At 40.9% G+C, this 13248-nt stretch overlaps 1 protein-coding gene across 8 annotated transcripts in view; it reads left to right on the top strand.

The window, feature by feature from the left end:
- Positions 1–13248, top strand: part of Brca2 (breast cancer 2, early onset) — a 77592-nt gene that overhangs the window by 50458 nt on the left and 13886 nt on the right. For 6 of the 8 annotated variants that reach the window (XM_005387718.2, XM_005387715.2, XM_013515889.1 and 3 more), the window contains exons 21-24: positions 241–362; positions 5303–5501; positions 5740–5903; positions 5988–6126. In XM_005387718.2, the coding sequence (XP_005387775.1) occupies positions 241–362; positions 5303–5501; positions 5740–5903; positions 5988–6126 (624 nt within the window). The remainder of the gene's footprint in view (positions 1–240; positions 363–5302; positions 5502–5739; positions 5904–5987; positions 6127–13248) is intronic. The other 2 variants (XM_005387717.2, XM_005387720.2) reach the window with 2 other exon arrangements.

The raw sequence follows: 13248 nt of genomic DNA, 5'->3' as shown, positions 1-13248 counted from the left end.
TCATAAGTAAGTGAATCAATAGTAGAAACCATTTACTTAATTTACAAGTTACTCTATGTCTGTATATGAAATTTTTTAAAAAATCATGAGTGTACTGGTTTCAAATTTTTCAAGCAAACTTTTAGCAGATACATTTTTTGAAAAAATTGATCTCCCTTCTTTGGTGATATTTGCTCGGTTCTGTAGTTTTTGTTCAATTTTTGGCTTGGGTAATTACTAATGCTTTCTTTTTTTTGCTAGCAGACACAGCAAGATGGTGTGCACCATCACATGCACTAACGAGACAGCAAGTCCGCGCGCTGCAGGACGGTGCAGAGCTTTATGAAGCGGTGAGGCGGGCCCCGGACCCGGATTACCTGGAGGTGAGAGCGCGAGCGGCAGGTCACGAGCCCTGACCCGCTTCCTGGAAGGCTGCAGTGCCTTGTCTTCCGCAGGGGATGAGTACAACTCTGGAAGTTTCAAGAACTTTATATATTAAATAAATGTGCTTTAAAATGCAGGTAAAACTTGTTGGTTTTAAAGTAAAACAAGTATCTTCAAACAACATCTAAGTTTCCATGTCCCCAGCTCTTTCTCAAGTCCTACCTAGTTTATTTCAGAAATCTGTACCTTAAGGTGCTAGGAAAGGAAAGTTTCAGAAGCACTAAACTGTGTAAGAAATTGTGGAGCTTACACTAAACCATGTAAGAATTGTTAGAACCATTTGCTAGTAAGCAAATCTGGAATAAAATAATTACATATAGCTTGTTTTAAAATCAAATTATGTAGTATATATAAAAAATATATAAAGTATTACTATCATTAAAACATTTATTAACTTCATTAAATTTTTGACTCTTAAATATCTAAAATAATGCACATTTGAAGGTTACTTTGTTGGGGGGAATATTTTAGGGAAACTACTGGTTGTGTATTGATTTCATTTTTCGTTTACTTGATGGCTTAAGCTTGTGAATATAGTTCTAACTTTCTTAAAAGTGAGACTACAAAATGAACAGTGTTCCGTCATAATGGGTGCATTACTGTTCTGAATGCTGCGAGCAGAATCCTTCATGTTCTCGAATGTTACAGTTTGCGTTCTCCCTGAGAGAAGAGCGTCTGGTTTTAAAGCCTCTGAGTATTGCTGCAAGTCTCTACATCAAGGCTTTATTTGTTGATCCTTGTGGATTCTGTGAGTTATCATAAAGACAGTTTTAATTTCATCCACAAAACTTTACAAAATATTGATTAGTCTGATCCTCTTTTATAGAATTCACTGATTCCATAGAGGGGAAGCAAGAGATGATTGTCTGAGATCATCCACTCTGTAGCTGCACAAGTGACTTTTCACTTAGGGTCTCATTTCTACCTTTTGTCTAATGACCTAAAAGTAGGAGTTTTTTTTGTACCAGGAATCGAACTCAAGACCTTGCACTTGCCAGGCACGCACTGTACCCCTGAGCTATATCCCCAGCCCTAAAAGTGGGTTTTCTATAAAGTTTTAAGGGTTTGATTATATGACAGCTTAGATAACATTATCATTGTAACCCTTAGAGGAGAAAATAGCCATCAATTTCTAAAAATCTGCTGGGCATGGTAGCACTAACCTGTAATCCCAGCACTCTGGGAGGCTGAAGCAGAAAGATTGTGAGTTTAAACCTGGCCTGGGAAACTTGGCAAGGCTCTTTCTCAAATTAATAAATAAAAGGGCAAGGGGTGCAGCTTAGTGTGAAGGCCCTGGGTTCACTCCCCAGTACTGCAGCAAAAATAAAAAGAAAATAGCCTTGTTAAAAAAAATTATGCACACTAACAATATTGTAGGCCTTCTCTTTGTTTGGTTGGCTTTGTTGTTTGTTTTTTTTTAATTTTAAAAATAAAAGGAAAACATTAACAGACAGACAACCTTTTACAAAATAGCAAAAGAACAGTACAGACAAAACAGAGTTACAAACAAAGTGGTAGGAAATTAACAATGCTTATTGTATTACATATTGATATCTTCAAAGAGGTTTCTCATGAAAACAGAGACATGCAATATTGATCAGTCAAGGACTCATTGACAGTTTCAGCAAAGAAATAGAAGACAGTAGAACAACTATGCTAACTATCCTGTATATACATACATACATTTCTCCTTCTTTCCATTCTCTTTTCCCACATCCCACTTGCCCTTTACCCTTGAGTGTTTTCCTATCATTTCACAATGTCTATCATACCTCCTAGTTTAAATTAACTCTTTCAGGTTTTACAGTAGTGAAACAATGCAGTGCTTGCACATGCATGTCTGATTTATTTCACTTATGAGTATGGTCTCTAGATGTGACCATTTACCTATAAAGGCCTCGAGTTTATCTTTCTTTATAGCTGTGTAATATTCCATTATAAGTACTACAATTTTCTTATCCAGTCCTTTGTGGATGGACATTTGAGTTGCTTCCACATTTTAGCAATTACAAATTGTGCTGCTGTGAACATAGGTGCACATACATACATAGGTGCACATACATCGCTGTGATATGATGTTTTTAGATCTTCTGGGAAAATACCCAGCAGGGGGATAGCTGGGTTGAATGGGACCTCTAGTTTTGTGAGGAATCTCCAAACTGATTTCCCCAGTGGTTTCACCAGTCTGCATTTCCACCAGCAGTGGAGAAGGGTTCCTATTTCTCCACAGCCTCGCCAGCATTTGTTATTGGTTGATTTCTTAATGCTAGCCATTCTTACTGGGTAAGGTGGAACCTCAGTGTTGTTTTAATTTGCATTTCTCCAATCATTAATGATGTTGAACATTTTCTCATGTATTTATTTGCCATTTGTATTTCCTTTTCTGAGAAGTGTGTATTCATCTCAGCTGCCCATTTTTGGATTGGGTCTTTGAATTTGGGGGGGCTGATATTTTTTAATTCTTTATATGTTCTAGATAGAAGCCCTTTGTCTGAGGGACAGTCAGCTAAAATTTTTTCCAAATTTGTGGGTTTTCTTTTTACTCTGCTGGTGATTTCTTTAGATGTGCAGAAACTTTTCAGTAGGATGAGATCCCAGTTGTTGATTCTTTCAAGTGTTTCACGTGCAATTTGGTTTTTGTTCATGAACTCTCTGCCTACCCCTATGTCTTCAAAGTTTTTACCTACTTTCTCTTCCAATAGATTTAGTGTTTCTGGTTTAATATTGAGATCTGTGAACCATTTTGACCTGAGTTTGGTGCATTGTGATAGGCTTGGGTCTATTATCAGTCTTTGGCAGGTAGCAAGCCAGTTTTTCCAGCACCATTTATTAAAGAGGCTATCGTTCTTCCAGTGAGTTTGATTGGCCCCTTTATCAAAGATTAGGTGGCTGAGTGTGTTTTTGGTTGTGGCTGTTTCTTTCAGTGTGTTCCATTGATCCTCAGGTCTGTTTTTTAGCCAGTACCAGGTTGATCTTATGACAGTAGCTTTGTAGTATAATTTCAGATCAGGGATTGTGATTCCACCTGACTTGTCCTTGTTGCCCAGGATTGCTTTTGCTATTCTGGGTCTCTTCTGGTTCCAGATGAATTTAAGGCATGTTTTCTTGAGCTCTGTGAGGTATGCTAACGGTAGTTTAATGGGAGTTGCATTGAATCTGTACAGCAGTTTTGGGAGTATGGCCATTTTCACAATGTTGGTTCTTCCTATCCATGAGCAAGGAATATTTTTCCATTTACTGAAATCTTCTTCGATCTCGTTTTTCAGAGTACTGTAGCTTTCACTGAAGAGATCTTTTATTTCTTTTGTTAGATGGATTCCTAAATATTTCAATTTCTTGGATGTTATTGTGAAAGGTATGGTTTCCTTAATTTCCCTCTCAGTCTGTTTGTTGTTTGTGTATAGGAATGCTATCGATTTCTGGGTGTTGACTTTGTATCCAGCTACACTGCTGAATTTGTTGATTAATTCAAGGAGTCTTCTTGTGGAGTTTTTGGGGTCTTCCATGTAAAGTATCATGTCATCTGCAAATAGTGATAGTTTTACTTCTTCCTTTCCTATCCTTATTCCCTTTATTTCTCTCTCCTGTCTAATTGCTCTGGCTAGTTGTTCCAGAACTGTACTGAACAGGAGTGGTGACAGCAGACATCCCTGTCTTGTTCCTGATTTTAAAGCAAAACCTTTCAGTTTTTGTCCATTGAGAATGATATTGGCTGTTGGGTTGTCATAGATGGCTTTGATCAGGTTAAGGTAAAGACCATCTGTTCCTATTTTCTGTAGAGTTTTTATCATAAATGCATGTTGGACCTTGTCGAAAGCTTTTTCTGCATCTATTGAGATGATCATGTGGTTTTTGTCTTTGGCTCCATTGATATGGTGTATAACATTTATAGATTTGTGAATATTGAACCAACCTTGCATTCCTGGAATGAATCCAACTTGGTCGTGATGTATGATTTTTCTTGATAATTTGCTGCATTCTATTTGCTAGTATCTTATTGAGTATCTTTGCATCTGTATTCATTAGGGAGATTGGTCTGTTGAAACAGGATCTTGCTGTCATTTGAGCTGGCCTTGAATTTGCTATGTAGCCACCACACCAGCCTGTCTTGTAGGCCTTCTGAAATGCAGGTTTTTAAAAAAATTCATGTGTAAACTAAATGTTATCAGTGTATTTAGAATGACCTTTGGCAATACAAAGATTTTATAGTCTCTCTTCCAGAGGTTAAACTGTATATAGTTATAGCAGGCTAATGTGTTACATATCTAGATTCCATTTCCTATTGTACTTTGTTATTTATTCATTTTTATTACACTGGGTAAAATTCCTAAGAGGTACCATCAGGAATTTGTTAGAGGGACTTGAGAGAAGTTTTGAGGCAGAAGGATAAAAGTGTTTGTATCACATCTTCACTTATATCTACTATTCCAAAGAGCGAATGAAGTTCTACTGCAGAGTCTTAGGAATGAGGTCCATAAGCCATCCTCTCTAGCATGGCCTGTGCAGGTATTGTTCTCCCTGTGCCTTGGTGTCATCAGTTGTGACATGTAATAGCACCCATCTCAAAGAATTATTGGGAGAATCAAATGAATGAGTACATTTTCCACACATGGATCAGTCATTCATGTTAGCCATTTATGGTAGTGGTTGATTAAAGTACATGTATAAGTAGGGGATTTTTTTTCCCCCCCCAAGGAAAGTTTCTCAAAAGGATTAATAAACATTTTGAAGCATTTGAGAATATTATGAGATAAACTGAGAACATTAATCCTACCGTTAAAATGAACTGAAATCCATTGTATTTTATTCCTTTTTTAAAGCAACATAGTTATAATAGATGGACTTTATTTTTTTCTTTCACTATTTTAAATCATCACAGGGTTATTTCAGTGAAGAGCAGTTAAGAGCATTGAACAATTACAGACAGACGTTGAATGATAAAAGACAAGCGCAGATCCAGTTGGAGTTCAGGAAGGCCATGGAGTCTGCTGAGCAGGGGGGACAAGGTCTATCAAGAGATGTCACAACTGTGTGGAAGTTGCGTGCTGTAAGTTATAAGAGAAAAGAAAATTATTCAGGTTTGTATGCAGATGTATTATTTCATCAGTGTTGTTTCTAAAAATGAAGTTATTTTTAAGAGGTTGCAATTACTAGATAAAGTATAATGTATATCAGAGGAACAAAGTGTGCTACCACTGCTCACAGAGTCAGAAGAGTATCCTTAGATTTTTATTGTTGCCTGTGCTTATTTTTAAGTAAGAATTTTAACATTTACCGGCTCTTCCCATTGTGTTGTCTTCATCTTTCTGTAAACAGTTATATTGAATATTTGGCGACCGTCATCAGATTTACATTCACTCTTAACAGAGGGAAAGAGATACAGAATCTATCATCTTGCAGCATCAAAATCCAAAAGTAAATCTGAAAGAGCCAACATACAGTTAACAGCAACAAAAAAAACTCAGTATCAACAACTCACGGTACAAAACTTCCATTATGGTTTTTCAATTTTAATGAATGCATGTAACTTCATACTTTATATATACTGTTTTTATTTTCTGTAGGCTTCAGATGAAATATTATTCCAGGTTTATCACCCAAGGGAGGCCCTTTGCTTCAACAGACTTTTAGACCCAGACTTTCAGCCATCTTGTTCTGAAGTGGACCTCATAGGATTTGTAGTTTCTGTTGTGAAAAAAATAGGTAACTCACAACGTATTTTTTATTGTAGCTTTTTATTGATTCCTTTGAAAACATTCTTTTAAACTGTCTCCCTAATGATTAGTTGGAGCTGCTAGTTAGGAAATCTGCTAACTCATAATGTTAAAGTTGGCCTATTTTATTCTCTGATTCTTAATAAAAAGCAATTCTGCATTATTTCAGGGTAACAGCTTACATCCCATTCTATTGCTATGTAGTCCAGGTTGACTTTGAACTAACCATGTAGCCCAGGCTGACCTCAAACTCGGAGTCATCCTCCTGCCTCAGCCTCTTGAGTGCTGGGATTACAGGCATGCACTACCACGCCCAGCTGTGCTACTTAATTTTTAAAAAATGTTTGCAGCACAATAGTAATTACTGTCAAATAATTATAATTTTATCTCGCAAGCTGTGCTCCTTTCTCATCTCCCTAAGCACTGTACAGGTGTCAGGGTCCGGCTTTAATCCCTACTTAGGCACAGAGCCTTCCATTTCTTGAGTATTATTGTGTCCTAGGAGCTCTGCCGTCCCACTTCACTGTTGGGACAGCACCCTTGCCGGCATCTCGGAGCTGTGTGCGCTGCTCCTTCCCACGGCCAGCCACGTAGCTGGCTCTCTTGGCACCTTCGGGGCCCTTGTCAAATGTAGCTTAGTCAGAGCCTCTTCCCTGGCCACTCTTCTTAAAAGAGCAGGGCCCCCTTCAGTCCTGGCTCAGTGCTTTCTCCTCTTCACCCTACTCCATTTTTCTCCATAGCACTCCTCACCTCCCAGTGCCTGGTAATACGTGTTTCTCTCCTTTTCCAACAGAGTCAGCTATATAAGGGCAAGGACTTTGTTACTGCCGTATCCTCAGCTCTTAAAACATTGCATTTTACAGGCTCAGGTCTTAAATATTTGCTGGATTCACTGTTTACTAACTTACTTGTTAAGATTCTCCTTTCCTGGGTTCTTTGACTAAAGTTTATGTTCATCTTTTTTCCTGAGAAGGCTTCGAATGTACTGTATTCTGTGTGTTCCACACAGGTTTGAAACGTGTACATGGCTGCCTTCATTCTGAAACTATATTAGGCTGTTTACGATTGAACATCCCTAATCTAAAATTCCAAAATACAAAATGACTCAAAATCGGAAACTTTCTGGGTGCCAACATGACTTTGCAAATAGAAAATTTTTTTCCACACCTCATTCATGTGATAGTCTCAGTTAAAATGCAGCTACATTAAAAATACAGTTCTAAGTTACTTTAAGCATACATGTGTAACATGAATATGAAATATAATGAATTTTGTGTTTAGACTTGGATCTTCCCCATGAGATACCTGATTATGCAAACATTTTACTATCTAAAACATTTCTGGTCTCAAGCATTGTGGATATGGGATATCCAGCCTATATAATACATGGTCATACCTTTTCTGTTCTCTTAGAACTTTGTAGCAATTGTTGTTCTAGTAAGGAATAGTCTGGGACTGGCCTGATTTTTTTCCTATTTGGGTGATTTTCTTTTTATGTAGAGAATGTCTAAAGACTTACCTTTTGAAGTCCAAGTAAAGCTGTGGTTTAAGCTGGGCATGGTGGCGTACGCCTGTAATCCCAGCACTCGGGAGGCTGAGGCAGGAGGATTGTTGTGAGTTCAAGGCCAGCCTGGGCTACAAAGCGAGCTCAAGGCCAGCCTGAACTGCACAGCGAGACCCTGTCTCAAAAAGACAAAAAAAAAAAAAAAAAAATCTGTGGTTTAGTAATGTATATGCTCTCTTTAATCTGCAGATTCAGTGCTTTCTATATTTCTGGGAAATGTATGAAATCTTTGAACATATCTGTTCCATGTATTAGAATCATTACTTCAGTAATACCAGTTAGCCTGTGTTAGATTATTTTTATTCTTACCTTTATCTGATTGCTTCCATTTCTTTCTTTTTTCCATGTTCATTCACTAGAATTATACCCAGCCTTTATGTCCTTGATTTTATTTTCTGCAGTGTGCTGCATATGTCTTACTCCTTGTTACATTTCATCTGTATCTGTTGCATTGTGAAGATGTGTTAATGTATTTCTTTGGTCCTGTAATACGCTTTGTTTCATCTTGCAGAGCTGTTTATCACCTCATGGCCATCCTTTTTAGTGACTACATACTGAGTTCCGTAGCTTGAATCAGTTTTGAAGAATTTAGGAATTTTCTGTCGACTTTTATTTTCCTGTGGGTTGTGCTCTCTGTCTTTGGATGTGCTTCTCGTCCCCACTCACGTGCTCTACCACAGACTATGCTGACCCCAGCCTTCTTCCTGTTTCTTGATGTGTTTTGTCTAGTTAGTTGTGTTTTGCTGCTCTGAGGATTTTTCCTCGTCCTCTACATCGTTGCCATACCATTTACTTCATCGCGATCGTGCTGTGACTCTCCATACATCCCACGATTGTTACAGGGAGTGGATAGCTTTTAGTCATTTACGCACCCAGTACTTACTGAATGACTGATGTGCCAGGCACTGCTGTGCTGCTAGGCGCATAAGCAATGAACGAAACCAGACAGGAGTCCCCGTCGTGGGGCTGACACTTTGGCACAGGGGAGAGACTCCTGCAAGCCAAGTGAGTAGCACGACTAGTTTTCTTTGTGAGCACCAAGGGGAAAAAGGAAGTAGGGAAAAGGAGGTGGTGTCAGGGGAAAGGGAAAGGAATGTAATTTTAGCCGAGAGATGAGGAAAGACTTCACTGAGAGTTTTGTATTTTCATGCGACCTCGAGGAATTGAGGGACTGGAGCATGTGGCGCCTGGGGAAGAACATCCGCACAATTACAAAGGCCACGGTAAAGCAGCGCCTGCTGCCAGGAACAGCCAGAAGAGAGGCTGTGCAGGACCAAGTCGTGTGGAGGTCCTTGTTGGACTTTCACTGTTACTGTGAGAGCGATAAGTAGGCACAGGACGTTTCAGGTAGCAGAGGAACAGGACTGACGGGTTTCACGGGATCACTTAGACTGCTAGGTCAAGAGAAGCCTGTAGGAAAGGTGGGGGTGCACAGAAAGAAACCAGTGGGAGACTGTCACAAGAAATGACGCAAGAGAGGTTGAGGAACCAGACAAAAGCTGTAGACGTGCAAGAAACAGTCCAATTATGGTTGCATTTTGAAGGTAGAAGGATAGTGCAGGATGGTCTGAGCATCTGGCAAAAAGGAGTTGCCGTTTACTGAGAAGGAAAGACTACCCAAAAAGCAGGTTTGCGGAGAAGCTCAGGAGCTTAGCTTCAGACACTAGGTTCTGGGTGCTTCTCAGGCGTCTAAGTAGTGGCGTCTGCTTGATGGTTGTGTAGGAGTTCGTTCGGGGGTGGTCTGGGTAAAGCTGTAAACTCGGAAGTCATAACCTACAGGAGACGTTTGAAGTCGAGGGCTGAGTGAGGTCGCTTCGAGCGTGGGAGTGGAAGGGAGCTAAAGCCAGCCTCAGCATTGGCCTTGGCCACAGCAGGGGCGAGCGAAGCAGGGAAGTATTTGGGTACAGATGCAAGTGGAAGAGGTGATGGGAAGGGACCCTTGTGGTGGGCTTTGCTTCTCTCGCCTCACTGACACAGGGAGCAGAGTCAGCAACTCAGAGTGGAGGAAAAACTAATGCAGGTTTCGCACGAGAGAGAAGGCATGGAGTCCTCGCCCCGGGAAGCAACAGTGACAGATGCAGTGCATGCTCATGAGTGTTTGTGTGTGCGGTGCTTTGCTGGCTGTGTCGGTTTGTGATGGTATGTGCATGAAGTCACTGGGAAATGGCATTTAAGTAGGATTGTAGTTTAGCCTAGTGACTAACATGGCATTTAAGTAGGATTGTAGTTCAGCCTAGTGACTAACACAAGCAAGAAAAGAAGAGCAAACAGCCAGTGGTGAGTTAAAATCTTTATGAAATGAAGTGAGTGCCCCAGCGATCTGAAGATGCCTACAGCAGGTAGTCGTGAAGGATAACACAGGACTCGAAGGTGAGTGTTTTTAGGGTGAGTGAGCAACAAGAGCAAGGACGTCTACCTCCTCCCTGCGCTCAGTACCGTGAGGTCTGTGGGGACGGCTGCGCCACCAGACAGCAGCCAGGTGTCCATTACAGCACGGGGTAAGAGCAGCTCCTGCAAAGGTTGGGGGCCCAGTGAGAGGATTGCTGGAGGCTGGGAGATGCGCGATGGCATCAGAAAAGGTCGTGTGGCAGCTTCCTGGAGAGCAGTTCAAGGGATGAGATGAGCTGGTGCCTGGGCTTTTGTGGAGACTCACCTGAGATTGGCTCCAATGGTCCCGAAGCAGACGGGGCAAGGCGAGGGGAGTGGGGGAAGAAAAGTGAGGAGAGCTGCCAGAACCGGTGTGGCTCTGGGCTGGTTCTGTACTTACTTAAGAAATACCTGTTTTTAGCCAGGCGTGGTGGTGCACGCCTGTAATCCCAGCACTCTGGACGTTGAGGCAGGAGGATCGTTGAGTTCGAGGTGAGCCTGGGCTGCAAAGTCAGCCCAAGGCCAGACCAGCCTAAACTACATAGCAAGACCCTGTCTCAAAAAAAAAAAGAAATACCTGTTTTTTTTTCCTCTTCATTTACAGTGCAGGGCTGGATTTTTGAGCTTCTACCCACTGTACAGTCTGTATCCCCAGAGGGTATTGTCTTGAGTTCTGTATGATTTTCCCGAGTTCAGCGAGTAACCCTGTGTACTAATTTAGATACTAGAACATTCCTCACTTGCAGGTTTTTTACTTCCTTTTTTTAACAAATTTAATTTGATGTTACATGTTAGAGGAAAGAAATTATATTAGGAAGTTTCAAAGTGTCACTTTATAGGGCCAGGGATATAGCTCGGTGGCACAGTGCCTGCCTGGCAAGCACAAGGTCCTGAGTTTGATTCTCTGTACCAAAGAAAAAAGTGTCACCTTACACTGGAGTCACCAGTATCTAATCCTGATGCTTCTAAGTTTAAAATCTTGAGTAGATCTCTGTGCCTTAAAAAATGGAACCCAAACTCTTTCATGTGCCTAAAAAAATCTTCAACGCTGTCTCTTACTTAAACACCACCCCACATGCCTCAGCTGAAATGCACAGTTCTATATTCCTGACAGTGTGACATTTAATCCTTTCTACCTTTAAAGTGTTCCTCACTAGCTTAGAACGCCTTTTTGTTCTCCCTCTTGTGAAGCATTTTCCCCAGCCCCTGTTCCTCTCAAACCTCACTCCCTGGCCAGGTAACATAGCCTGGTTAGAGCCGCGCTCTTGCAGCTTCTGTTGCAGTTTATATGTTTGATTGCTTCAGCACTCACCATATTGTTCATGGTCCTACCTCTTCATTTCTCAGTGTCTCCTCAGCGACGATGCCATCTCTCGGAGAACAGGGACTGTCTTAATTTCTTTCTACCTCCACATCTTACATAACAGAGTAGAGCAGAGGGTATTGGAAATCTCAGGTGTGCAGCATCTCCTGCACTCCTCATGGGAATGCTGTTAATTAGCATTGTCACTGTCATCCCACTTCAAAGATGAGGAAGTCATAGCTGAGAGGGCTGACCCAGCCTGCCCAGGTCACAGTTCTGTAACTATTTGGACTTGTACTCAGAGGTTCTCAACTTCCAATCTGCCAAAACAAATCCAGACGCAACATTTGAGAGCTGGTCGTAAAATGGGAACTTAACTCTTTTCAATGTAGATTTTATTACTATATTACAGAAGTGTGATATAGAATGAACTGAGATCATTTCTTAAGTTGGGTTCCCTGGGAAATAGACTCAGCTCTCATACGGAGATCGATGGTAAGTGCCCTCAGGAGCAGCGCTGAGGGAGCGAAGGCAGCAGACTTGGGCAGAGAGAGAATGGTTCAGCGCGTCCCATGGGAACATGGAGGCCGAAGGCCAGTCACTGCGTGCTCACCGCCTGCACAGAGTGGCCCCTTAGGCAAGACAGCACTGCTCCACGGAGAGCAAGCCCAGGAAGGGGTGGAGGGTGCGCTTCGGTCCTGCACTAGCGTCTCCACAGCGCCTGGCATCCATTCCGGGTGGATTCTGTCATAGTGCTGCTGCACACCATTAAGTGCTTTGACTTTGCATGAGATTTTCTGAAAGGAACTGGAAAGGTACAAAGCCCTCTGTACAAATTCAGAGTATTGGGGCTGGGGATTTAGCTCAGCGGCACAGTGCCTGCCTGGCAAGCACAAGGTCGTGAGTTCGATTCCCGGTACCAGAAAAAAAAACAAAAACCACAAAAAAGAACAAACAAACAAATTCAGAGTATCCCAGTTTACAAAACTAAAGATACTTTATGAATTTTTTTTATTTTTGTATTTTATGGAAAAAAGGTAAAATTTCATAAAAAAAAAAAAAAAATAGGCAAATAACAGTAGTTAATGCATTACATGTTGTTATCTTTAAAGTAGTTGCTCAGGATATATGATATAGGCGTAAAAATTTCTCCAGTCAGTATTAGCACAAACCTTCCTCTTTAATAAGCTAAGAGACTCTAATAGTATAACTGACTTGCATTTTTTCCCTTTTCTCTACTGTCCTTTCCCCTTTCACCCATCCTAGTTCCTTCATCTTTTTGAATAATTTCTTCCAACTTCACAATATCTGTTGGACATTTTAGACCTTATTTACTCTTTCAGTTTCTCACACCCAGGAGGCAATATAATGTTTAAACATGTGAGTGTGAATTATTTCACTTATGAGTATGGTCTCAAGTTGCATCCATCTACCTATAAAAATCTCAAGTTTGGGCTGGGCATATAGCTCAGCGGCATAAGCGCCTGCCTGACAAGCGCAGGGTCATGAGTTCAATTCCCCGTACCCCAAAAAAAAAAATCTCAAGTTTATCCTTCTTTATGGCTGAGTAGTACTCCATTGTATAGAAAGACCACATTTTGTTTATCCATTCCTCAGTTGATGGGCATTTGGGTTGTTTCCAAGATTTAGCTATTACAAGTTTTGCTGCTGTAAACATGAGTGCATATATATCACTGTGGTATGATATTTTTAATTCTTTTGGGAAGATACCCAGAAGGGGAATAGCTGGGTCAAATGGGACCTCTAATCCTTGTTTTTTGAGGAATCTCCACACTTATTTCCACAACGGTTGTACCAGTCTACACTCCCACCAACAGTGGAGAAGGTTCCTTTTTCCCCACAGCCCCTTCAGCATT

This window comes from Chinchilla lanigera, unplaced genomic scaffold (assembly GCF_000276665.1).
Source record: "Chinchilla lanigera isolate Chin_1 unplaced genomic scaffold, ChiLan1.0 scaffold00030, whole genome shotgun sequence".
NCBI classification, from domain to species: domain Eukaryota; kingdom Metazoa; phylum Chordata; class Mammalia; order Rodentia; family Chinchillidae; genus Chinchilla; species Chinchilla lanigera.
Note: the sequence above shows the minus strand (reverse complement) of the source record. Positions and strands in the feature narration are given on the sequence as shown.